General features: G+C 47.3%; 1 protein-coding gene across 1 annotated transcript in view; it reads right to left on the reverse strand.

Annotated features, from left to right (window-relative positions):
• The window catches only part of AGBL1 (ATP/GTP binding protein like 1), a 388,187-nt gene that overhangs the window by 338,519 nt on the left and 22,106 nt on the right, over nucleotides 1–27,562 (reverse strand). The window contains exons 2-5 of the mRNA XM_034784899.1: nucleotides 17,580–17,643; nucleotides 15,054–15,200; nucleotides 13,888–14,019; nucleotides 10,368–10,461 (exon numbers count right to left, since the gene is read on the reverse strand). Coding sequence (XP_034640790.1) covers nucleotides 10,368–10,461; nucleotides 13,888–14,019; nucleotides 15,054–15,200; nucleotides 17,580–17,643 — 437 coding nt within the window. The remainder of the gene's footprint in view (nucleotides 1–10,367; nucleotides 10,462–13,887; nucleotides 14,020–15,053; nucleotides 15,201–17,579; nucleotides 17,644–27,562) is intronic.

Genomic DNA, 27,562 nt, shown 5'->3' on the forward strand with positions numbered 1-27,562 from the left:
GCGGTTCGCCATCCCGGGCCAATGGGGGCGGCAAGAAGCAGCGCGGGCGAGCGATGTGCTGGCCGTGGCTTCTCGCCGCCCACATTGGCCCGGGACGGTGAACCGCGGCCAGTGGGGGCCGCGATCGGCCGAACCTGCTGCGTCAGCAGGTAAATAAAACTGGCCCGGCCCGCCAGGGTGCTTACCCTGGCGAGCCACGTGCCGAACGTTGCCAACCCCTGATCTAGTCTGACATCCTGTATAACACAGGCCATAGAACTTCCCCAGAATAAGTCTTAGAGCATAACTTTTAGGAAAACATTCAATCTTCCTTTAACTGTTGTCAGTGATCAGGAAATAACCATAACCCTTTGTAAGTTTTTCCAATGATTAATTACCCTCACTGTTAAAAATTTACATCTTATTTACAGCCTGAATTTGTGTAGCTTCAACTTCCAGCTATTAGATCGTCTCATGCATTTCTCTGCTAGACTGAAGAGCCCATTATTAATAATTTGTTACCCAGTTGGATACTTATAGACTGTAATCAAGTTACCCCTTAATCTGCCCTTTTTTAAGATAAATAGATTGAGCTCTTTGAGTCTATTGCTATCAGGCATGTTTTCTAATCCTTCAGTCATTCTCTTGGCTCTTCTCTGAACCCTCTCCAATTTATCAACATCCTTTTTGAATTGTGGGCACCGCAATTGGACACAGTATTCCAGCAGCAGTCGCACCTATGCCAAATATAGAGGTAAAATAACCTCAAGTAGGAGTGGAGAGAATTCCCTGTTTATGCATCCCAGGTTCGCATTCGCTCTTTTGGCCACATCATCACATTGGGAGTTCATGCTTCAGCTGATTATCCATCATGACCCCCAAATCATTTCCAGTCACTGCTTCCCAGCAGAGAGCCCCATCCTGTAATTATGGCCTATGTTCTTTTTTCCTAGATGCACACATTTACATTTAGCCTATTAAAAAGCATATTGTTTACTTGCAACCAGTTTACCAAACTATTCAAATCACCTGAGAATCTGATTTCCGTGACTCGAGAAGTGACTGAATCAGTTCTCTTAATGTAAGAAGTCCCAGCTATAAAGCTCCAGTGAAGATTTTCCCCTTCTCTCACATTCTGACATAAGTTACTTTCTGGCACCACAGTATTGCCAACCCTAAGCTTTCAAAAACCAGGCGTCAGCCCCCAAAGAGTCATAAGATTTTTTCTAATTTTTTTTTAATTTGTCTTCTGATTTTTGAGCTTTTTTGGTGGGGGAGGGGGTCACATTTTCAAGTTTTCCTCAGCAATCATGAGGGCTGGAAACTTTCATTTAAAAAAAGAAGACAAAGAACAAAAACCCACAAACGGAAGCTGAGATTCTCAGAAATGTGTTTACAGGAGCGAAAAAAAATCACAAGAGTTGGCAAAAATAGCAATGGGCAAATACTACTCAAAGACTTTTTATAAGTCAAATTTTCAACAGAATTAGCTTTGGCAGGGCTGGCCACTATGCACGTGCCCCCTCATGGCCCAAGATACCTCTGCTGTGCTGTTTTCCCCTTCAACAAACTCGACCCTGTCTCTTTCAGTCTCATCTCTTCCTAAGAGTCTGGGCTACTTAGGTACATTTGGCATCATCTTTTACCATTTGCTAGGACACTAGTCCTTCCATCATGGAAGAAGCTCACTTAATTTTACAGAAAATGAGAACCACTCTTCAGGGTTTAAAAAAATCCTATAAAATTTAACAGAGAATTCTCTCTGCCACAGAACACTACAAGATGGATAAGAAAGTCTATTGAAAGGGCTTCAGTTTCACTTAAATTCAATGGAGCCTTATCAAAGTTCTATAGAACCCTGTGGATGTTTATGAAAAAGTCTTATAGAATTCAATAAAGTTTTGCCTTTTCTTTCAAATATGGCTACTTTTGGGTAGACTCACACAATCATGACATAACAATGTGAGTACCTTACACACTGAATTGAGACCAACAACGTCCGTGAGTTACAGTCTAAGGGGGAATTAGAGCCCCTTGGTATATACTCTGGTAGAGGTCAGTTGGGGCATGGAAGAGTCTGTGTTTAAATAACCCATGGCTTTGCCAATGTGAAAAATAAATAGCACTATGTATCTTGTTTCCACATCTTTGCTGGCTTAATAAATAGCTCTGATCCTGGGGCTCTACAGGCCGGACTCTTAAAATGACCTTGGTGCTTCTACTGCCTGGGCTAGTAGAATCACAGTACATCCATGAGAGAGGACATAGTAACTGGAGTGGGTGTATTTTCCATTATGCATTCCTGGCAGCTGATCAAAAAGTAAAGGTAACATCAGCCCTCGGGGGGATGCCAGCTGTTCCTTCCTCCCAACAGCAGGGCAAATCCTGGTGGCATGTAGCTATAAAACTGAAAGAAAATGTCAAGGGCAGGGAAAAGGGGAGGATCAGAGGTTTGTTTGGAATGAGACAGTGAGCAAAACCTCCCCAAATAGCCCAGGCCATCCCCTTTGTCTCTCTTCAGGTTCCAAACAGGAGCTGGAAAGAAACCCAAAAACAAACCTATGCTCTCTTGCTCAGCTAGTTCTGCCACAGCAAGCTACTCTCCCTCTGCCTCGCTAGAGATTTCTAGTTACAGCTGACCAGAAAACAGAACATTTTCACACTCTTTACACACACACTCTCACACCAATTTCTGATTACATTTAAAGATGCCAGAGATTTTCAGACCATCGTTGTCCCTGGAGTCCCTTAGAGCTGAGGGAAGAGGGAATCTCCAACTCTCCTTGCACTTTGGAGTGCCAATTTTAGACTCTAAATCCACGCCAGTAGTCTCTGAGAGCACTGCCCATGGCCCAATAAACCAAGTCTCTGCTTCTCTGTGGAACAGAGCGAGAGCAAAGCCTTCAAATGGGCTGGAAACAGGCGCAGCCGCTCTTTCTTCCGAACAAGAGGAAAATAAAGCCTTTCAACAAGCTGTGAACAAACATACTATTTAAACCAAAAGAGGTTTATGCCGAAGTTAATAGCATTTCCTCTAGTGAAGAGCAATCTGTCTCCAGTCCAGCCATGGAGATGCTCAGCCGCTCCTTGCTCTTAAAATGTAATTAAAAGTATGTGCTCCAGGCTGGCCCCCTGGGAGGCTAAAAGGCCTGATTCAGGTCCTGCAGGTTAACCTGTGTCTCTCCACAAGGACTGTGGGCTGGAGCATGGGGATTGCTCCTTCCAGGACCCAGATGCCACATTCACCTGTCATCATAGGATGACTACAACTCCCACAAGGCACCACGGCAGTTCAGGCGGACACAGATTAACATCAAACTGACTCAGAATGAAACATTTTGCTTAGGCTCAATCCGAACCAAACCCAAATGCTTGGATTTGATTTTTCCCAACAGAAAAATTTCAGCCAAAAATCAAAACTGTGTTTTCCATCAAAAAACACTGACGGAAAAGTTCCCAACCGGCATTAGTGAGCAGGATAAAGGGAAACAAAATGAAAATATTGCTGTCAACAAACCAAAATCACTGCTGTCAGAAAGAAATGCACTGTTTATTAGCAGGTCCTCAGCTTGCCCTCCTTCTCCTAAAGTGAAGTCTCAGCCCACTTCATAGTGCACCTCACAAAACCCACCAGTATGTATATAGTATTGTGAGCCGCTTTCAGCAGAGAGCCAGTAGCTAAACAGGGCCATCGAGACGGAACTCCCCATGAAGCCCAGGTAAGTAGAGGACAAAGGAGGAAGGTTTCATTGCCTCCGTCTGTGCCTTATCTGTGCAGTGGGTATATAGAGGAGTTCAGCTTCCAGGACAGCTTTCACTGGTACAAAATTCACCAGCCATGCTCCATCATACTGAACTGATACGAGTCCAAGTCCTATTACACTCACATTCTGAGCTAGAAAGCGCAGAGTTAGACAATCGTGCTACTATAACTAACACTATTCTAATCACAGGCAGCAATTCCATAGAAAGGACGGGGCGTGGGAAGGGAGGAGAATTTGCCTACTCAGTTAAATATAGGCATTGACACATCAATCACTTTCAATTGCTACAGTATCTGAGCTCAGGCGCTCTGGAGTGAACATATTCTGGGTCCCGCAGCTTCATGTTAACCAATTCCCCAGTGAACCTGAGTCTTGAAGATAATGCAAGGTCTGAGAGGAATGTTGGAAGGGGCTGGGACAGTCTAGGAAAGTAGGAGACAGTATTCTCAGAGCGGGTGATATCAGAACCACTCCACAAGGAATGTCCTGCACTCCTCCCAGGCTCAAAGGCCTTGGCTACACTTGCGAGTTACAGCGCTGTAAAGACTCCCCCAGCACTGTAACTCACTCCCCGTCCACACTGGCAAGGCATTTGCAGCGTTGTATCTCCGTGGTTGCAGCACTGCATGTACTCCACCTCTCCGAGAGGAATAGCGAGTATTGCGCTGCCACTGCAGTGCTGAGGCGCCAGTGTGGCCGCCCAATGCGCTGTGAATGGCCTCCAGAATTATTCGGCAGTATCCCACAATGCCTGTTCTAGCCACTCTGGTCATCAGTTCAAACTCTACTGCCCTGGCCTCAGGTAACCAACCATGTGACCGACCCTTTACATTCCCTGGGAATTTTAAAAATCCCCTTCCTGTTTGCTCAGCCCAGCGTGGTGTGGAGTGCTATCAGCGAATCTTTCCAGGTGACTATGCCTCCACGCGCCAAGCGGGCCCCAGCATGGAGCAATGGCAAGTTGCTGGACTTCATCAGTGTTTGGGGGAGGAAGCTGTCCAGTCCCAGCTGCGCTCCAGCTGTAGGAATTACGATATCTTGGGGAAGGTATCAAAGGACATGATGGAAAGGGGCCATGACCGGGACACCCTGCAGTGCAGGATTAAAGTGAAGGAGCTGCGGAGTGCCTACCGCAAAGCCCGCTACGCAAACGGCTGATTGGGTGCTCCCGCCACGACCTGCCAATTCTACAAAGAGCTCGATGCAATACTTGGGGTTAACCCCACCTCCACTCCGAGCACCACCATGGACACTTCAGAGCCAGTGTGGGGGGGGAGGAGGAGGAGGAGGAAAATGGGAGTGATGGTGATGGGCCGGATGGAGACACCCCAGAATCCCTGGAGCCATGCAGCCAGGAGCTCTTCTCGAGCCAGGAGGAAGGTAGCCAGTCGCAGCGGCCGGTACTTGGTGGAGGACAAACAGAAGAGCAGGTTCCTGGTAAGCGTTTTCTTTTTTTTGGGAAGGAATTTTTTCAGTGCGGGCTTTTTGGGAGAGGAGGGTTAGGCATGCATGCCTAGATGCGGAATAGTGCATTGATGTGGTTTATCACATCACGGTAATCGGCCTCGGTAATCTCCTCGAATGTCTCATACAGAACGTGTGCAATGCGCTTGCGCAGGTTTATCAGGAGAGCCTCCATGGTCCTTGTCCCAACCAGGCTAACGTGTCCGCGCCACTGTGCCGCGAGGGGCGGGGGGACCATTGCTGCACACAGGCAAGCTGCATATGGGCCAGAGCAGAAGTCGCATTGCAGTAGAAGACCCTCCCTTGCTTCCCAGGTCACCCTCAGCAGTGAGATATCGTCCAGGATGAACTCATGTGGAAAATGTTGGGACAGTGTTCAGTGTAGGTGCCCCCTGAAGCTGTTGGCTCTCCCCAAGGCACAGAAACCCAGAGGACAGTGCAGCCCTGAAACAATCAGTCCCCCTTACTCACCATTTTGAGGGTCCCATGGGATATGTGTGCTCTGTTTCGGACGGGAAAATTATGCTATTGTGTAGACCCTGTGTGTTTTCTACTCCTTAAGTGTGGGGGGAATCATTACTCTGTCTGGTATAAACAATGCTGCCTCTGTTAAATGTTGCATTTTGCCTATACAGCAGCATCAACCTTGAGACCTCAGCCATCCCTCTTATCGCCTGCTCAGAGACTGCAAAGACTCAGGAACAGACCGCGAAAAAGCAAAGAAGACATGCTGCAAGAAGTGATGCAGCAATCTATTAAAGAGAATGAGAAAGCACAGGACTGGAGGGAGAGCAAAAGCAGGATCCACCAGGAAAACGCAGCGCACCAGCGGCAAAGCACCGCGCACCGGCAGCAAAGCACTGATAGGCTCATAAGCATCCTGGAGCGCCAAGCAGATGCTATCCAGGAGCTGGTAGCCATGCAGAAAGAGGAGCAGTACCGCAAACGCAAACGCCACTCTCCCTACAGCCCTTGTCCCAAAACTCTTTCCGTTGTGCCCCACTGTCACCTCCAACCCACTTTCCCCAACTTCCATGTTCTTCATGCCACTCGCTGCCTCTAACACCAGTATCTTCACCACCCAGCCCTGAAAACCACGACCCTTACCCTCTGCACTCAACCCCCATCACCATGCAGTATAGCTATCCTGCAGTGCAGCACTCACTGCACAGCACACCAGACAGGACATACGCGAATCTGTGATTGTACTGTTCCCCACTCCACCCCCTTGTTTCTTTTCAATAAATATTTTTTTTTCTTTTCAATAAATGGATTCTTTGGCTTTGAAAACATTCTTTATTATTGCATAAAGTAAAAGACTCCTTAGCCCAGGAAATAAATAGGCACTGCAAGTCTGCTTGTCTCCTACGCAGACACTGATGCCTAAAGATTGGAACTACTGCACTTCACTCCCGATATCACTGCTGGTTTTCAACCTCAAATTGCTCCCTCAAGGCATCCCTAATCCTTGCAGCCCCGCGCTGGGCCCCTGTAATAGCCCTGCTCTCTGGCTGTGCAAATTCAGCCTCCAGGTGTTGAACCTCGGAGGTCCATGCCTGAGTGAAGCTTTCACCCTTCCCTTCACAAATATTATGGAGGGCACAGCACGCGGATATAACTGTGGGGATGCTGTTTTCGGCCAAGTCCAGCTTCCCATACAGAGCTCGCCAGCGGCCCTTTAAACGGCCAAAGGTACACTCCACAGTCATTCGGCACCGGCTCAGCCTGTAGTTGAACCGTTCCTTGCTGCTGTCAAGGCTCCCTGTGTAGGGTTTCATGAGCCATGGCATTAACGGGTAAGCGGGATCTCCAAGGATCACAATGGGCATTTCAACTTCCCCTACCGAGATCTTCCACTCTGGGAAAAAAGTCCCGGCCTGCATCTTCCCGAACAGCCAAGTGTTCCGAAAGATGCGTGCGTCATGCACCTTTCCAGGCCAGCCTGTGTTAATGTCAATGAAACGCCCACAGTGATCCACAAGCACCTGGAGAACCATAGAGAAATACCCCTTCCGATTAACGTACTCAGATCCTAGGTGGCGTGGTGCCAGAATAGGAATGTACGTCCCATCTATCGCCCCTCCACAGTTAGGGAACCCCTTTTGTGCAAAGCCATCCACTATTTCCTGCACGTTACCCAGAGTCATGGTTCTTCTGAGTAGGATGCGATTAATGGCCTTGCAAACTTGCATCAACACAATTCCAACGGTCGACTTTCCCACTCCAAACTGGTTTGCGACCGACCGGTAGCTGTCTGGAGTTGCCAGCTTCCAGATTGCAATAGCCACCCGCTTCTCCACTGGCAGGGCAGCTCTCAATCTCGTGTCCTTGCGCTGCAGGGTGGGGGCGAGCTCCTCACACAGTCCCATGAAAGTGGCTTTTCTCATCCGAAAGTTCTGCAGCCACTGCTCGTCATCCCAGACTTCCATGACGATGTGATCCCACCACTCGGTGCTTGTTTCCCGAGCCCAAAAGCAGCGTTCCACGGTGCTGAGCATGTCCATGAATGCCACAAGCAATTTCGTGTTGTACGCGTTACGCGGCTCGATAGCATCGTCTGACTCCTCACCCTCACTCTCACTGTCACTTTGGATCTTAAGGAATAGTTCGACAGCCAAATGTGACGTGCTGGCGAGACTCATCAGCATACGCCTCAGCAGTTCGGACTCCATTTCCCGCAGACAGATGGCGCTGCACAGAAACCGTTGAAAGATGGCGCCAAAGGTGGATGGAAACAAAGGGATTTCTGGGATATGAAGCGATGCATGAAGGGGCATTGGGATAGGACCCAGAATCCCCCGCACCCACGCCCCCTTTCCACAACCCATGGCGCCAGAATGGGAAAAGGTGCTCTGTGGGATAGCTGCCCATAATGCACCGCTCCCAATAGCGCTGCAATTGCCGCAAATGGGGCCACGACAGTGCGCTGGGCAACTGTCAGTGTGGACAGACTGCAGCGCTTTCCCTACTCAGCTGCACAGGTTTAACTCACAGCGCTGTACATCTGTACATCTAGGCATGCATGCCTAACCCTCCTCTCCCAAAGAGCCCGCACCGAAAAAATTCCTTCCCGAAAAAAAAAAACGCTTACCGGGAACCTGCTCTTCTGTTCGTCCTCCACCAAGTACTATGCTATCGGAAGGCCGAAAATGCAGCCACAGCAGAAGTTAATTGAGTCCCACTAACAAGGCAGCTGCAGGAAGCTACACATCTGTTGGGCCCGCTTGGTCTTAAGAACCAAGCAGCTAGCAAAGCAAGCAATTCAGCCAGATTCCAAAAAGCCTGACAGATGTAGGACAAAGAGCAATGTGTGCCATTGTTACACTGGATTTAAAGAATGACAGCGTCATGAGTCAAGGTATAAGCTGATCACCTTAGGTGGGGGAAGCGATTCAAATCACTTCGCCATGAAAAGTGTATAATTGGCCAGGTGCATTATTGTGAGATTTGGGCTAGTTGTTAGGTCACCTTCTCCTAAAATACCAGGTATTAGCCCTTGACAGGGACAATATGCTGGGCCTAACTGACCAATGGTCTCATTCAGCATGGGAAACTGATGACCTAGTTGGTTCGGCAAGTATCAGAGTTCCAAGTCCACGCACGCCCATCTGCTCTTTCTCCCTTCTAGACCTTTTGGCCTATAACTAGTGCCCAGCCTGTACCCACCCTACCTGCCAACCACAGGGCCACTAACAGCACCCACCCAAGAGCCACCCCCTCCGTCTAGCATCATAGACTCTCCTGTCTGCCTCTCTATCATCCATGACCCTTGCTGAGACAAGTCAGAGTGAGCATAGGCTCCGACTCCGTGGGTGCTTCGAGGCTGGAGCACCCACAGGAAAAAAACAGTGGGTGCTCAGCACCCACCGGCAGCCCTGCCGATCAGCTCCTTCCCCTCCTTCCCTGTGCCACCCGCCTCTTGCTTTCAACGGCGTGCAGGAGGTGCTGCAGAGAGGGGACGGAGCAAGGGCGGGGCACGCTTGGGAGAAAGGTTGGGGTGGGAAGAGGCAGGGTAGGGTGGGGCCTTGGGAGAAGGGTTGGAATGGAGGCAGGGCCTGAAGTGGTTAGGAGGTTGAGCACCTGTGAGAGCGAGTGTACACCCTGTGTTCAAGCAAGTATTTGAGCATGCGGCTGTCTGTGTGAGTTGTGTACATCGGGTGCTATGTGAGCAAGCACGTGGCTGTGTGAGCTGTCCACACTGGGCACGGCACAGACTTGTATACTGAATATTGCATGAGCAAGCTCATGACCGTGTGCCTGGCTGTGTGAGCTGTGAGTGTAGGGCACTGCACAGACATGCATAGTAGCAGCCTGCGTTCTCTCTCTGTTGTTTGTAGCAGGCTGGGCTGGTGCAAAGCCATTGGTGATTGTTATCCTCACCCACGTACTCCTTCCCCATTACAGGCATGCAGGCCTCATAAATCTTACCCTGAGAACTGGCTGGGGACAGGGCCGGGGCAGACAGCTGCATGGCTAATTTTAGTGGCAAGCTGGAGAAGCAGAGCAGGTTTAGTCTCTACAGAAAAAAGTCACTTTGAAACAACATTTGCCATGTGCTTAAAAATAGACCCAGATATTAGGATTTTATTGGAGGTGGCAGGGGTCCCATCCCATTAAAAGCCCCACATTGGGCCAATCACAACTCTCCATCTGAGAAGGGCTGGGCAAAGCTCTGCTTTAAGACAATCACTGCATCGCTCGGGTCAAATGGAGCAGAAGCCTGCTGCAGCGTGACACAAAGGGCTTGTTACCATCAGTTGCTGAGAGGGGCTGTCTCCACCTTACTCCTAACGCCTCACCACACTGGGGAGCGAGGGACGGATGCTGGAACCTGAACTCCATTCCCCAGAATGGGAGTGTGATGCACCGGGAATCCTCAGGGCCCAGTGACAATTCGCTGAATGTTTCTGTACCTCTAAACATGTTCATTTCACATTTGCAGTGAAGTTGTGTCAGTTCTGATTTCATTTTCTTTACAAGTGGCACCCAACTCCCGGTTCCAGACACCCCTAGAACTTTAGAAACATTTGGCTCCAGGTCTGGATCTGACCAGTGCAGCTCATTCTAGCCCTGATCTAAACCTGTTCATCCATCTGTATATTTGGCATATTAACTACACTTGGACAGACCCAAATGGACTCCCTTGTAGCTGCTGCCTACCTGACTGTCCTGGAGTGTTTCTTGGTGTAAGGAGTGATGACTTTGAAAAGCAGCTCCATGGCGCCATTAATGCCTAGTTTGGTTCCTGCAGAGACTGTGACAACAAAAGAGACAGGGAGTTAGCTCCAGAGCAGTACGCTTGGGTTGCTGGAGTTACAGGTAGAGCAGTGAAGAGAGGAGGAGCTGCTGGGATTATGAGAAGATTCTCTGGGCTTCCCAATGGGTCTCTTTGACCATTTTACAGATGTAGAAACTGAGGCACATAGAGATCAAAGGTCACAGAATGACTCACAGACAGATTCAAGACTAGAACCCCATTCTCCTAACTCTTAGCCCTGTGCTCATTCAAGTAGCTCACAGTTGCCTCATCATTTGTAGAAGATGTTGCACTCTCTAGAGAGAGGTTAGGGCTAAATGGGGCCAACCAATCCACTCACAATTTCCAGGGGCAATTCCATGCACGTGGAATATCTCCTAGGGGCTTGGAGTGCGATAGGAGAGAAGGATTTCTTTCCTTTCTGCACTAACCCCAGTTTTTTCTGCTCTTGGGATAGGTACTTCAGAGTGCAGATGGAGCCCCACCTCAGCCACTGCTATCTTTAATTCTTCCCTTGGCAATGCTGTTAACTTTTGCAGGCAGACACAGTGGCGTATTGGGGAAAGGGCTGCACAGAAATTGGCTGCTTGGCTTTAAAGCTAACCTACAACAATCCATCATCAAACCTCCAACCTCACACAGAGGGGAGAGCAGGGGAGGTTCAAGGGCTCGAATGCGTGAAGCTAATAATGGGGGCTCTCGAGGTGAACAGGGAGAGCGTACAGCCCAGAACAGTTAAGTGCTTTGAAAAAGGACAGTTTATTGTCCTAACAGGACGAAAGAACGAGAAATCAACATCCCCATCAGCAGCCAGTGGGAGGCTTGGATGCCTGCCCAAGGCTGGGGTTTTTGGCTGCTTTGTAACTAACTATCCCCCACTGGCCAGAAAGCTGCCAAAGGGCCCATCAGCTTATGCGGGTCTCAGCCAAGTCATCCTGCTGATGGAGAGTCTTGGAAGGCTCCCTGGCTACTTTCACAATAGCAAACTATTCACTGGGACAATGCAGCGTACAAGGCTGTTTAAACTCCGCTCGCCGCAGACTGGGAGGCATGCTGCACACAGGGCTGGCAGCCCACGCTGGGAAAGGAGGAACCCAGGACAATAGGCAGCTACAGTGAGATCTTAACAAGGCCGGGCTGGCTGCTTAGACTCCTACCCTCAAGGAGCCTTCGGGGTGTTATATGCTCCTGGGTTCTCTACTGCTCTAGTCAATTCGATCAGTGTTTCTCAAAGCCAGTCCACCACTTGTTCAGGGAAAGCCCCTGTCAGGCCGAGCCGGTTTGTTTACCTGCCACGTTTGCAGGTCCGGCCGATTGCGGCTCCCACTGGCTGCGGTTCACTGCTCCAGGCCAATGGGGGCTGCAGGAAGCGATGCAGGCCAAGGGACATGCTGGCCACCCTTCCCGCAGCCCCCATTGGCCTGGAGCAGTGAACCGCAGCCAGTGGGAGCCGCAATCGGCCGGACCTGCGGATACGGCAGGTAAACAAACCGGCCCGGCCCGCAGGGGCTTTCCCTGAACAAGCGGCTGACTGGCTTTGAGAACCACTGAATTAGATGACTTGGAGGGAAGGAAATTCTCCAGTTCTTCACCACATCCGTAAAAGACTGGGCCTATCCCAGAACAACGGCTATGTCCTGGCTGTGTACAGATGTGGCACTGAACTAACAGAGCCAGTGCTGCATGGGGTGGAGGAGGTAGGACGTTCTGAGACACTGGGGTAGGATTCACCAGGGGAGCTTGTGCAGATCCTAAGGATTAGGCCTATACGGCACAGCACAGTGATGAATTCCCCCTCAGGCCCTTGGTGGGACGTAGGAACTCAGTGACAGGAGAGATTTTGACTATGAAATTGGGGGGCAGCGAGGATTGGGAACAAAACGTTTCCATTTTTGCACCAGCTTCTTATGGAAATGCTTAGGTACTATTGCAGTGGGAGCTTAGGGTCACTTTAATGAACTAGAGCAGGTGTCAGCAACGTTCGGCATGCGGCTCACCAGGGTAAGCACCCTGGCGGACCGGGCCAATTTTATTTACCTGCTGACGCGGCAGGTTCGGCCGATCGTGGCCCCCACTGGCCGCGGTTCGCCTTCCTGGGCCAATGGGGGCAGCGAGAAGCCGCGGCCAGCACATTGTGAGTCGCGTGCCGAACGTTGCTGACCCCTGAACTAAAGAGTGTGTTTGCAAGGCTCAAGGTCCTGACACAAACGGAAAGGGTTAAAGGCCACAGTGCAATGGGCTAAAGTCTCTGAATTGGGATGCAGGTGCACTTAATGAGAGCAGAGGGAGTGTGGAAAGGGGCTCAGTGTGGGAGGTAGCTCTGGGTGAAGCTGCAGCTCTGTAACCCAAATTAAGACACATTTCAACTGCTGTCTCTATTACACTCACCCTTTCAAATGCTGCTTATCTCAGGCAGAGGGACTGAATGCTGGGAGCTGGCTGCCTGCCTGAGAAGGCCCATACAGTAAGGCCAGCTCCTGTGTAAATACAAGACCTAGAGGGCTGCCAGCCAGTAACATTAAATCTTAGGAGGAAAGATTTGGAAAGCTGGATGTATTGCCATTCCATTGCCTGATATGGAATGGCAATACACAAAAACCTGTAGGAGAACACTTCAACCTCCCTGGCCACACAATAGCAGATGTGTAGCCATCTTACAGCCAAAAAACTTCGGGACCAGACTCCAAAAAGAAACTGCTGAGCTCCAGTTCATTTGCAAATTTGACACCATCAGATCAGGATTAAACAAAGACTGTGAATGGCTATCCAACTACAGAAGCAGTTTCTCCTCCCTTGGTGTTCACACCTCAACTGCTAGCAGAGCACCTCACCCTCCAGAACTAACCTCGTTATCTCCATACTGATTTATACCTGCCTCTGGACATTTCCATTACTTGCATCTGGTGAAGTGGGCATTCACCCACGAAAGCTTATGCTCCAATACCTCTGTTAGTCTTAAAGGTGACACAGGACCCTCTGTTGCTTTTTAATGGGGATAATAGCACTTCCCTAACTCACAGGGGGGTTGTGAGCATAAATGCATTAATGATTCTGAGGAGGATCGTATTAGGGGCCATGTGAGTACCTAAGACATCTAGAATAGACTGAAAGGAAGGATCCTGCATCGTTTGGATTGAATGTTGGGTTTTTTTACATAGCTGTTTTCTATCTTCTATAGTCTTTGAATGAGTAGGTTCACTGAATCTTACAGTGAAAGATCCCTCTGAGAGTTACCCTTCTATGAGAGCATACCTAGAGCTATGCTAGCTGTTGCATATACTCCTATCTGTTATCAAACACAGATGCCAATAGGCTGCTTATAGATGCACGTCTCTGTAGCAGAGGGACCATTAGCTTGCATTGTAGCAACTGCAGAAGGAGTTCCGACTCTCACTGGCATGAGAAATGGATAGGAGCACTTACCACTAGAGGCGTAAACCCGCAGGACCCAGAGACAGTGGATGAGATTCAGGTGGTGAGTCAGATTTTTCCTTGCCATGCTCAGTGTCACATCAATTGCCTCCAGTTTCTGCACTTTCAACCCAAACTTCCTGTCTGTGAAAGCAAACAGGAACGAAAGGATGGTAAATAAAGAATGGCTTTCACAGTGACTCAGAAATGCTGCATGCTGTGGTGTAATCACGCTGTGTCCTTCAACAGGAGTTTTATAGGGAGAGCTCAAAGCATTTACAAACAGCATTTATTACTAAGGCCTCACAATACCCCTGTGAGGGAAATCAGTATTCTCCCCCTCACTTTTACATATAGGTAAGATGAGGCCCAGAGGAGTCTGGTGACTTGCCCGGTGTCACATTTTTCATATGCAAAGAACAACCATGTAATTTTCAATTTTCAGTTTCAATGACCTATTTTAAGTTAAGGGGAACAAGACAGAACTAAAGTAAAGTCTCCACAAGAAAGAGCTATGTGGGTGCATCTCCTCTATAAAATGCTGCATCAAAGCTCTGTCTCACAAAATGGCAGCTGTTTTTGCAGATGGCCAATTGCCAGAAACGTAGAGGTGCAGTACCTAGAAAACAAAACCATAAAAATGGTAGAGCTTCCCAGATCACTCTTCCACTGAATGTTGGGTGTGAAGAACAAAGCTTAGGCATCCTAGCTGTGCTGCGAACACTGGACAACAATCTCTCTGAGGATAGAGACACAGCAGCAAGTGAAACATGTTTTTGCATGTGTTATTGGGATACCAAGAAACCAAGTCACAAGAGAAAGAGCCTTGGTAAATGACCATGTTTTGTATGGGAATCACTTACTGCCCAGCTGGGCTTTATCAGTGACACAAAATGCTGTTCAGGAGCTCAGAATGAACTCCATTATAGAATCTCTCTGACCTGGATCTCCATCAGCGGTGCTTATATTCTTAGTACAAACTTCTAGCCACTAGAGGGGGAAACCATTATGAGGTCTTACAACACTCTGCCCCACCCCGAATCACCAAGCCAGCATTCAGTGCAAAGTGTCCTGACTTGTTAAAACACTGGTAGATTCCAGTACTGACCTTCACTGTGACCTTTGGAGCCTTCTACTCCTCCCTCCCCAGCCTTTAAGTAATAATGGCACAGCAATACCTCTTTGGCCTACTTTAGCCAGCAGGCGAAGCAGAGGTAAAAGGATGCTGTAGTCTGGCTGGGCTGTCTGTGCAGCATTCATCAGAGCCTGCAACAAAGCTTCACTCCCCCCTTTGCTGATCATGTAGTGAATTCGTCGGTCTGTTCCTAAGGGCAGAAAATTTAAAAGGAGGGATAGTCAATAACTTTCCTGTCGCAGAGCTTTAAACATACCCTGTTTCCCCGAAAATAAGACAGTGTCTTATATTAATTTTTGCTCCCAAAGATGCGCTAGGTCTTATTTTCAGGGGATGTCTTATTTTTCAATGAAGAAGAATACGGTACACATTTTTTTGCCTTATTATCGGGGAGGTCTTATTATCGGGGGGATGCCTTATATTACAACGAGAGGCAAAACTGTAAGTAGGCCTTATTTTCGGAGGATGTCTTATTTTCGGGGAAACAGGGTAGCAATAAGTGAACATTATATGATTCAGAGGATGCTTATCTGACCTAAAGAAGCCCGCTACATGACCCTTCTCTGGTGTTTTCTTGCTCAGACCATTATAAATAAAAGGGCATTTGCAAAATGTACATCTGGACTTGGATTTCAAACACCCCCCAGAGTTTGAAGTTGTGGTTCAGGCCCATCTCTGCTCTATATCAAAACTATGCGTGATGCTGCTTCTTGCTCCAGCTGCTATTATCTATATAAGCCACCACCTGCTGAAGCTTTCAGTGTGCATTGAAATGAGCTGGAGAAGGATCAGCAGAAACACTGACAGATTTCAAAGGAGTGCACTGCTCCGTGATCTTTCCCTAGATATTGTAAGTTAAATAAGTGAAAGGAAAGAGTTTCAACAGTGCCTAGGATAGGGGAATGAATCCTAGGAAAGCTTTGGTGTCAGCCTCCAAACAAATAAGGTCTCCAGAGAAACCAAATGCTAACCCTCTGGGTCCTACTGTGTCAACAGCTCATAATCCAGAGGCATCTTTGGCCAGCTGTGAAGTTTTCTACTGGAAACCCAGGCTGGGAGTATTGTGGAAGCAGTGCATTCAGTCCCCGGGGGGCTCATATCATCCACACTGAATCCATCTAGCCGATTGAAGAATGATATAGACTCCAACAGAGAGTCACAGCTGCGGTTATGATGTCTCTGATGGAGTTGGGGGAGGGGGAGAATGTAAAGTAGGAGCATATGAGGCTTGCACTAGGGAAGTAAAAACCACACTCACACAGAGCCCTGCATTTTGGCAACTAGAGTTAGTTGGAAAAATTTCAACTAAAGGAAATTTTGATGAAAAATTAAGGTTAAATGCTCTGCTGGCAACTTATTTTCCCTTCACGTGGCCTGGATACCCTGAAGAATCATCTTCACTGTGAACATGCAGATAGAGGAGACTTTGAAAATAATGTTGTCTCTGTGTGTGGGGATTTTGGATTACTACACCCATGCAGGAGATTTCATAGCACTGAAGTGAAGCTGAGGAAAGCTGTTCATTCTCCTGACAGTTCCAAGTACTTTTTCTTTCTGTGGGGAAATCCACTATAGCAGTGTTTCCCAAACTTGGGACGCAATTTGTGTAGGGAAAGCCCCTGGCGGGCTGGGCCAGTTTGTTTACCTGCTGCGTCTGCAGGTCCAGCCAATCGCGTCTCCCAATGGCCGTGGTTCGCTGCTCCAGGCCAATGGGAGCTGCTGGAAGTGGCGCAGGCCGAGGGACGTACTGGCCACCGCTTCCAGCAGCTCCCATTGGCCTGGAGCAGCAAACCGCAGCCAGTGGGAGCTGCGATCGGCCGGACCTGTGGACTCGGCAGGTAAACAAACTGGTCCAGCCCGCCAGGGGCTTTCTCTACACAAACGGCGTCCCAAGTTTGGGAAACACTGCACTACAGAATCAAATTGCTGCAACCCAAGAGGCTGTCTCCTGCTCATAGCTCATGGTTCTCGCTTTCCAATGGGGCTGGTGACTGAATGTTTCCAGCGTTCAGCTCCCTGAGAAGGATGAAACATCTTGAGAAACAGTTAAATTAATGGCCACCTTTGAAAATCATGGGAACATTTTTTCCCCTCTTTCACCATGTGATAAAATTATATAGTGGGGGGAGGGGTTGAGCAAGGGAACTCCCCTCCCCCATCTTCCATATAAATAGGAGGAAAAGCTGAAGGGCTATTCACACAAACTAGGCAGAATTGATCTAGCAAACACCTGACAGAGATATATGGATGTATGCTCTGTGTCCTGTTTTAGTCCCACCCATCTTCACTTTACAAGACAGGAAGGATGGTTCAGTGGCGGGGGTATTAACTAGGATTCATGAGACGCAGATTCAATTCCCAACTCCACCCAGATTTCCTGTATGACAAGGCAAGTCGCTTAGTCTCTTTGTCTCAGTTCCCCATCTGTAAAATGGGGATAATAGCACTGCCATGTCTCATGGGGTGTTGGGATTGTAAAGACATTTCAAATGTTGTGAGGTTCTCAGATTCTAAAACCAAGAGGACCATATAAGTACCTAAAATGAGACATTAAGGCATCAGTACTTACCAATAGACAGCAGGTCTGTGAGAATGCTGAGAATGTTGAGGATCACATCCTTGTCACGGGAGCTCTGCAAGAGGAACACAAATGCCCATCATGATGGATGAACTCAATATAGCGAGGCAAGCAGTCTACTTTCCAAGACATTCAATGCTATGCAGGGCTACATTAGAGAGCAGAGGTCTCTGGGGACCAGAGGCATTGCTGTTCCACTTGGATAATGGGTCCTCCTAGACCCAGATGGGCAATGGGTGTTGGTGGCCCCAGGCTAATAATGAATTTTAATGGCCACCTGGTGTCATATTAATCATACCACATAAAAAGTGGTGTTTAAGACATGGAGGGTAGCAATGGGAAAGAAGAAAGCATCGAGAAATCTCTTCCTTTGAGCCAGCCTGACTGACTACTTTACATATTTCCTTACTGCTTTAATTGTATTCTGTTTATACACCCTTCCACTGCATTGCCTGGGCTGACAGCATCCACAACACACAACTTAATTTAGCATAAACATTGAACCAGAGTCTGCAGTGGATTAACAACAGCTTTGACAAAGGGGAAAAAATGGAGGAAGAGGTGAAATATGGAAGAACTTGAATCGCTGTCTAACACCTTGTATCCAAGTGTTTGGAGATTAGCCACCCCCAGAGAGTCCATCATTTGCTGATGATGGAGTTGAGGTTGTATGTTGTTTTTCTAAACTTCATTTCTTCTTGTCAGCTTGGTCTGGCCAGCTCTTCCTTTTTCAGTCCACACCTACAATTCTGAAAATGGCAAAGGTGACGTACAACACAAACACACAAAATAGGCGTTTTGGGTACTCTGCAGCAAGGGCACCTCTTACAATCACTCGGTGTCCCAATCTCATCTCTTTTAAATGTTGCTTTGTACCGTATAATGGAATTCCAAAGCCTGGCAACCACAGCAACAGAGCAGACAGGAATTTTCACAAGATGAGAGATTCTCTAGGCATATTTTTAATGAAGACTAAGTTAACGTTATCTGGTGTAGATCATGCAGATTCCAAATGTATAGTGGATCCAAATCAAATCTTGTACTTAAGGGAATGGGATAAATTCAGCTGTACTTGGGGAGAGGGAAACCAGTGTTTAGGCCAGACGTGGGCAAACTACGGCCCACGGGGCGGACCATCCTGCCCAATCCCTGAGCTCCCGGCTAGGGAGCCTAGTCCCCGGCCCCTCCCCCACTATCCCCCCTCACCCACAGCCACATCGCCGCAGGGGCTGTGCTCTGGCCCGCCACTCCCCTGGGCAGCATGGGGAGCACAGCTGGCTCTGGCTGGGTGTCGCAACTGCGAGCTCCTGCTGCTGGTAAGGGGGCGGAGAGTGGGGGGTTTGGGTAAGGGAGCAGGGGGTCCTGGGGGCAGTCAGGGAGGAGGGGGTGTTGGATGAGGTGGAAGTTCTGGGGTGGTGGTCAGGGGATGAGGAACAGGGAGGATTGGGAGTGGGAGTCCCAGGGGGCCTGTCAGGGGGTAGGGATGTGGATAGGGGTCAGGAGGGCAGTCAAGGGACAGGGAGCAGAGGGGGTTGGATAAGGGGGTGGCATCCCGGGGGGCAGTTAGGGGCGGGGGGTCCCAGGAGGTGGTAGTCAGGGGACAAGGAGCAGAGGGCAGTTGGATAGGGGTTGGGAGTCCCGGTGGGGCTGTCAGGAGGTGGGGGTGTGGATAGGGGTCAGGGGACAGGGAGCTGGGGGGTTGGCTGGGGGGCGGGGGTCCCAGGAGGGGGTGGTCAGGGGACAAGGAGCAGGGGGGGTTGGATGGGTTGAGAGTTCTGAGGGGGACAGTCAGGGGGCGGGAAGTAGGAGGGGGCGTATATGGGGCAGGAGCCAGGCTGTTTGGAGAGGCATAGCCTTCCCTAACCAGCCCTCCATACAGTTGCGCAACCCCAATATGGCCCTCGGGCCAAAAAGTTTGTCCACCCCTGGTTTAGGCTAATTCCTGCAATTAGTTGGTGGTATAGAGTAGTCACCCCCCTGAATCCTCCTTATGCCAATAAGATTTCACTACTGGAGAGTGAATGAGGAATGATTTAGTCGTTACAGTCTGTACTGCCATGAGGGTATGTAGGTTCAGTACTGGACCTATTATTTTTCACAGGAATGCCTAACATAATATAAACCTTACATATATGTAACACCTATCAGCCAGGAGGAACCTCAAGTGCTTTGTGCAAGCTACAGTATATGTAAAGGAGTCACTTCTTCTCCCACCGAAATCATAATGATAATATCTTAAAAATATACAATATCTTTCTTCCCAATGACTTTAAAGGGTTTTAGAAACATACCCTACTGTTACACAGTCTAGCTACAGGAGATCTCTTCAACAGCCACTAGAGAGCCAGCCACCTCTGGAAAGCTTAATATTTTACAGCTGAAACCACACAATAGTTGAAGACAGGGAGAGGAGAATCCCCTATCTCCGTGTTTCCCAAACTTGGGACGCCGCTTGTGTAGGGAAAGCCCCTGGCGGGCCGGGCCGGTTTGTTTACCTGCCGCGTCCACAGGTTCGGCTGATCGCAGCTCCCACTGGCCGCGGTTCGCTGCTCCAGGCCAATGGGAGCTGCTGGAAGTGGCGCAGGCCGAGGGACGTACTGGCCGCCGCTTCCAGCAGCTCCCGTTGGCCTGGAACAGCGAACAGCGGCCAGTGAGAGCCGCGATCGGCCGGACCTGCAGACGCAGCAGGTAAACAAACTGGCCCGGTCCACCAGGGGCTTTCCCTACACAAGCGGCGTCCCAAGTTAGGGAAATACTGTCCTATCTAATTGAAACTGCAGTGGGAATGCTAGGAATCCCAAGTGCAACCCCTTGGGTGTATGCATTATGGTACCGTCTTTAATTACATAATCACATACTACTTTTTCCACAGGACCCAGGCCTCATTCAGTGCTCAGGGACTGTATCAGGGTTGTGTAGTTATTAAGGCAGTTGTTTGTAAGACCCCCTTCCTAATTTGTTGTAGAAGTTGCAGAGTGTGTAGTGAATGAGTCAGGGAAGTGTAAAAAGAGAAAGGATGATCTCATGGCTAAGACAATGGAATGCCACCTCGAAGAACTGGATTCTATCCCTGGCTCTTCCATACAGTTCTTATGTAATGTGGGGAAAGTCACTTAAACTTTTCACAGGTGGCTACTAATTGTGTGTTCTTCATATTTGGGAACACGAGCAAGCTTACTTCTGGCATTTTCTAACATTTGAGTGTTTGACTTTGCAACCTTAATAATGTTGTTTTAACACCATTTTTTTGCATGTAATATCCTAGGTTTTTAAAAAAGCAAACTGAAAATACAGGAAATCCACCACGTGGAATGACACTGCTTTCCATATGGTTGATCAGTAGGATCGGAACATGTAGATCCGCCTGATAGACCAGGGATCTCAAACTCAAATCACCATGAGGGCCACGTGAAATGACTAGTACATTGGCCTGAGGGCCACATCACTGACAGCTTTTCATATAAAGATACAACCCCCTCCCCCCCTCCACTGCCCCCGGCCCCGCCCCCACTCTACCCCTTCCATGATGCCCTGGCCCTGCCTTGCCCTACCTCTTCCCACCCATTCCCCATCCCAATTCCACCCCCTCCCTGCCCCATTCCAACCCCTTCCCCAAATCCCCGCCCCGGCCCCATCTCTTCTCCGCCTCCTTCCCTGAGCGCATGGCTCCCCGCTCCTCCCCCTCCCTCCTGGAAAGTGCTAAGCACCGCCAAACAGCGGGGGGCGGCGCGTGAGCGGAGCTTGGCAGCCGCAGGAAATAACTTGAGGGGGGTGGGGGAGGGGGCGTGGGGAGCTTGGCAGGCCGCAGCAAATAACTCCATGGGCCACATGCGGCCCACAGGCCGCATGTTTGAGACCCCTGTGATAGACCTTGCTATTTGAGGTAAGAGTAAATGATAGCAGTAAAAACAACAAGGAGTCCAGTGGCACCTTAGAGACTAACAGATTTATTTAGGCATAAGCTTTTGTGGGTAAAAATCCCCAGATGCATGGAGCGAAAATTACAGATACAAGCATAAATATACTGGCACATGAAGAGAAGGGAGTTACCTTACAAGTGGAGAACCAGTGTTGACAAGGCCAATTCAGTCAGGGTGGACGTGGTCCACTCTCAATAATTGATGAGGAGGTGTCAATACCAAGAAAGGGAAAATTGCTTTTGTAGTGAGCCCGCCACTCCCAGTCCCTATTCAAGTCCAAATTAATGGTGTTAAGTTTGCAAATGAATTGTAGCTCTGCAGTTTCTCTTTGAAGTCTGTTTTTGAAGTTTTTTTGTTGAAGGATGGCTACTTTTAAATCTGTTATTGAATGTCCAGGGAGATTGAAGTGTTCTTCTACTGGCTTTTGTATGTTGCCGTTCCTAATGTCGGATTTGTGTCCATTTATTCTTTTATGTGGTTTGGCCAGTGTACATGGCAGAGGGGCATTGCTGGCACATGATGGCATATATCACATTAGTAGAAGTGCAGGTGAATGAGCCTCTGATGGTGTGACTGATGTGGTTGGGTCCTCTGAACAACCCAAGGTACAACAGTTTTTCTTGAATTCCCCCCTGGGTTTGTTTTGAGGTTGGGTCCAAATTCACAGTATTGGCTCCATGAGCCACTCAGAAAAAGGTTTGCAGAATCCCAGCACAATTCTGCAAATTGTTCTTTCTAGGTGACATATGCTTAGATCATATGCTTCTCTTGCTAATTTCTTTTTTTCACTAGGGCTCACTCATGTGAGACATTATATCCCTTCAACACTCACTGATCTTAAAAGGAAAGAAAAGAGGCCAGAACCCAACTCACAGCAGGTGCTCACACCCTTGCAGGATTGGCCCTTTTTGTCCTGACTTTCAGGGGTGATGAACACTCACAAACTCATGGGCTCCAACTAGCAATGCCGATTCTCAGCACCTTTGAAAAAAATCAGACTGTCCTCTCTGGTTTTTTCTTGCTGTCTCTCAGTATCCCTTTATCTTGTAGGTGAATGGATTTCACATTTAGGTTTCAGCAGTGAAGTCTTCATTGATTAATGCTCCTATTACACTGGGTTGTTTATTTTAGCTGATTGGATTGCGGGTTTCCTAAGCCATTAACACAAATAGTGATGACACAAGGTATCTTCTGAGTTGCTGTGTGCTTTATCGAGGGACTCAAATGGACAAGGAACGTGAGGGACATGAGGGAGCGAACTTAAAAATGTTAACATTTGAGCCAGCAGAAACTGCCACACATTCTCTGAACATTTATCCTGAATATTTAAACACATTTACTCGGACTGTGTCTATGATCCTTGTATTTGCTTGACATCAATGCTCTAGTGATGGAGTTTGCTGGCAGGTGTGTTTGTGTAACCAATGGATGACAAACTGGTCCCAACAAAGTCACCTATTGACCTGAGCTGTTAGCCAAAAATTCAGGATCTTAAAGGTCATTGCAATTAGGAGGAGAAATTGCTGGGAGTTTCTTTAATTCAATTTTGCTTATTTACAAAGAATGTCCTGTTTCCCGGAACGCAGGAGGAATCAAACAGCAGAAGACAGTGACCTTGCTCACAGGTCCAAGACTCCTTCAGCTGGCACCCCAACCCAAAGCCACCCGCCTCTAAGCTTCTCTCAGGGCCATACAGTGCACTTCCAGGCTACATCTCCTTGACTATGTCGCTCTCTCTACTCCTTCAGTCACATACACACAGACCAAAACAGTTCCACCAATCCAAGTCCTAGACCCTGCATTTGGAACCATTTGGGCAACAGGATTCAGCGTCTAGTCAAGCTTTTTCATGTGCCTGTGTTTTGGGTGCAACTGTTATCCTTTCAGCCACTTTACGTTTATCCTGAATGTAAGGTGGCCGCCAACCAGCCCCATAACAACAATGGTTAACCAAATCCAAAACCACAGCTGGGTGCCAGGATTGCAACCAGTGAGTATTGGAGAATATTTGTGAAAAGCAAATTTTGAATTCATAATCATGAGTATTCATGTAAGAAACTGATGTCAAAAAGTTATGTTTATGCAATAAGAAAACAAGCTGTCATGTGATTTCTGTGGCCAATGGAGGCCGCAAAAATTTTGTATATTTAGGCTGAGGTTTTCAAAGCTGTCAAAGGCTTTTAATTCCCATTAAAATAAATTAAGTTAAATTAATTAGTACTTGCCACAAGCTGTTTGCGAATGAAGTACCAACAAAGAATTCATTCAAAGAAAAATACTTAGCAAATAATTTTAAATAAAAATACAGTTGAGAAAAACACAATCTGTGCCAAGACCATAAAAGATACATAGAATAAATTATTCAGTGCTAAGTACTTGCCCAGTTCTGGCTAAAATAAAAAAAAAAAAATTAAGCAATATTTGATGGCACAGGAAGGATTCAGATACAGAAAAAGGATAAAAGGACAATTCCTCTTGTTAAATTTTTGCCATTCCTCCTGCGGCATTTATAAATATCCGCTATAACATATACAAAAAATAACCCTCTCCATGGAGGGTTTTACTGACAGATTTTTGGGTTTAAGCCAAATTGTCACCCACTGACAACAGTATCTAGCTGTGCTTCATGACATGCAGTTGTATGAAGACTAAACTTAAAAAATACAAAACATGTATAATCCAAACTACCTAGCACTACTCTTACGTTTGCCCAGAGTTCCTCATCTTGGTTTCTGTTTAGCACAGCCCCATCTGTCCCTCTGAACTGCAAGTAGAACCCAGTTAAACTCAGCTGTGCTTAATCAGCTCCCAGTTGGTAGTCCCCGTCCCCCCCAATCAGTTTGGGAATCAACCTCTGAAACCCTCTGGTTGGCAGAGGTACGCCACTTGGCCAGGATTCAGCAGGGCATCAAAAATACCCCATCGTACAGCCATTGATATAGGAACAATGATAAATTATCAGCTAGTGACATCAGCTTCATAGGGCAAATCCAAGTACTTGTTGCAAAGATTGTTCTGATGCAGATGGACAGTTCCAATTTTTTGCTCATCTGGTAATAACTTAGAAGAATATTAGAATCATAGGACTGGAAGGGACCTCAAGAGGTCATCTAGTCCAGTCCCCTGAACTCATGGCAGGACTAAGTATTATCTAGACCAGGAATCGGCAACCTTTGGCATGCGGCCCATCAGGGAAAGCCGCTGGTAGGCCGGGCCGGTTTGTTTACCTGCAGCGTCCGCAAGTTCCGCCGATCGCAGCTCCCACTGGCCGCAGTTCGCCATTCCAGGCCAATGGAGGCTGTGGGAAGAGGTCCCTGATCTAGACCATCCCTGACAGGTGTTTGTCTAACCTGCTCTTAAAAATCTCCAATGATGAAAATTACACAACCTCACTAGGCAATTTGTTCTATTACTTAACCACCCTGACAGTTAGGAAATTTTTCCTAACGTCCAATCTAAACTATCCTTGCTACAATTTAAGACCATTGGTCTCCTCAGAGGTTAAAGAGAACAATTTTTCTCCCTCTTCCTTGTAACAACCTTTTATGTACTTGAAAACTGTTATCATGTCCCCTCTCAGTCTTCTCTTCTCCAGATTGAATAAACCCAATTTTTTCCAATCTTCCCTCATAGGTCATGTTTTCTAGACCTTTAATCATTTTTGTTGCTCTTCTCTGGACTTTCTCCATTTGTCCACATCTTTCCTGAAATGTGGCACCCATAATTGGACATAATACTTCAGTTGAGGCCTAATCAGCGTGGAGTAAAGCAGAAGAATTACTTCTCCTGTCTTTCATACAACACTCCTGCTAATACATCCCAGAATGATGTTAGCTTTTTTTTGCAACAGTGTTACACTGTTGACATATTTAGCTTGTGATCCACTATAATACCTATATCTCGTTCTGCAGTACTCCTTCCTAGGCAGTCATTTCTCATTTTGTATGTGTGCAACTGATTGTTCCTTCCTAAGTGGAGTACTTTGCATTTATCCTTATTGGATTTCATCCTATTTACTTCAGACCATTTCTCCAGTTTGTCCAGCTCATTTTGAATTTTAATCCTATCCTCCAAAACACTTGCAACCCCTCCCAGCTTGGTATTATCTGCAAACTTATAAGTGTACTCTCTATGCCATTGTCTAAATCACTGATGAAGATATTGAACAGCACCGGATGCAGAACTGATCTCTGTGGGATCACATTCAATATGCCTTTCCTGCATGACTGTGAACCACTGATAACTACTCTCTGGGAACGGGTTTCCAACCAGTTACGCACCCACTTTATAGCAGCTCCAGCTAGATTGTATTTCCCTAGTTTGTTTATGAGAAGGTCATGCGAGACAATATCAAAAGTCTTACTAAAGTCAAGATAGACCACATCTACCACTTCCCCCAATCCACAAGGCTTCTTACCCTGTCAAAGAAAGTTGGTCTGACATGATTTGTTCTTGACTAATCTATGCTGTTACTGATCATTTTAGTATCTTCTAGGTGCTCACAAACTGATTGCTTAATTATTTGCTCCATTATCTTTCCAGGTTCTGAAGTTAAGATGACTGGTCTGTAATTCCCCAGGTTATCCTTATTTCCCTTTCTATAAATTGGCACAATATTTGCTCTTTTCCAGTCCTTTGGAATCTTTTCTGACTTTGATGACTTTTCAAAGATAATTGCTAATGGCTCAGATATCTCCTCAGTCAGCTTCTTGATTATTCTAGGATGTATTTCATCAGGCCCTGATGACTTGGAGACATCTACCTTGTCTGCATAATTTTTAACTTGGTCTTTCTCTATTATAGCCTCTGATCCTACCTCATTTTCACTGGCATTCACTATGTTAGAGGTCTAATTGCTACTAACCTTTCATGTCCCCATGTTATTATTATATATGGAGATATACCTATTTCATAGAACTGGAAGGGACCTTGAAAGGTCATTGAGTCCAGTCCCCTGCCTTCACTAGCAAGACCAAGTACTGTCCCTGACAGGTTTTTTTGTTTGTTTGTTCTGTTCCACGGATTGTGCAAGAGCAAGGTGTGTGTTACTCAGGGGAGACTGTAAGGTTATGGTCTAGCTTTTGGGGAGGGAATACTAGCCACAGCATCAGGCTAGCTCCTATTCTTTCAGAAAAGTGTTATGGGACTTTCAACATCCCATTTGAGTAGCCACCAGAGATGGGGTGGTAATCCACCCACCTGATGGACCGGAGCAAACCAGGCATCCCCCCTTGTAGTGCTGAAACAGATTTTGCACGAACACATCCCTCATGCACCTCTAGAACCCCCACCACATTTGTCCAGAGGCAAGTGTTTCACCAAATGAACCACTCTAACACCTAAGAACTTTTGTTGTGAGCATGTAAGCATCATAGCTGGAGGAGATGCCCAGAAAGAAATCAAACAGCATTCATTTATTTAGTGCTATATTTACCAATACATATTTTATTTGAAAAAAGAAACACAACGCTGTTACATCACCCACAGTAATAATAAATGAACAATTAAAGAAATCACTCTTGCAGGATTGTGAGTGCCTGGATTAAATTAATAATTGAATGTAATCCCCAAGTTGTTTGACTACTTAAAAATAAATCAGAGCTGTGTACTTTTAAGGGAAAGCCTTTGTTGTGTTGTGTTAAACTACCAGTCCCCATGAAAAACTCTGGTAGAGACTGTGGAGTTGGACATTTTCCATCAAACTTTCAGAAATGGTCTCTTGTTTGGTTGGTTGGGGTTTTTTGGATAGTGGTGGGGGAAATGATTTTCCCTCCCCCCCCCACCCTAAGATAATTGCATTCTTGTTTTTCCACCCACAATGAATCTTCAGATAACTAGCAATAGTCAGAAGTCTAACTACCTGGGTAATGAGACTTGTATCTGCAAATCAGGTAGTTAGAAGTGTTACTACCAACTACACTGACAGCTTATTGTGGGCAAAAACATGCAGGTGCAAAATTGCACACACAAAAAATAAAGGATGAGTGAGAGCCCGTCTGAAAAAAATCAGACTCACTGTATAAGCGTTCCCCTAGGTATTCATTTAGCTGGTGA

Source organism: Trachemys scripta, chromosome 10, assembly GCF_013100865.1.
Source record: "Trachemys scripta elegans isolate TJP31775 chromosome 10, CAS_Tse_1.0, whole genome shotgun sequence".
Classification (NCBI taxonomy): Eukaryota; Metazoa; Chordata; order Testudines; family Emydidae; genus Trachemys; species Trachemys scripta.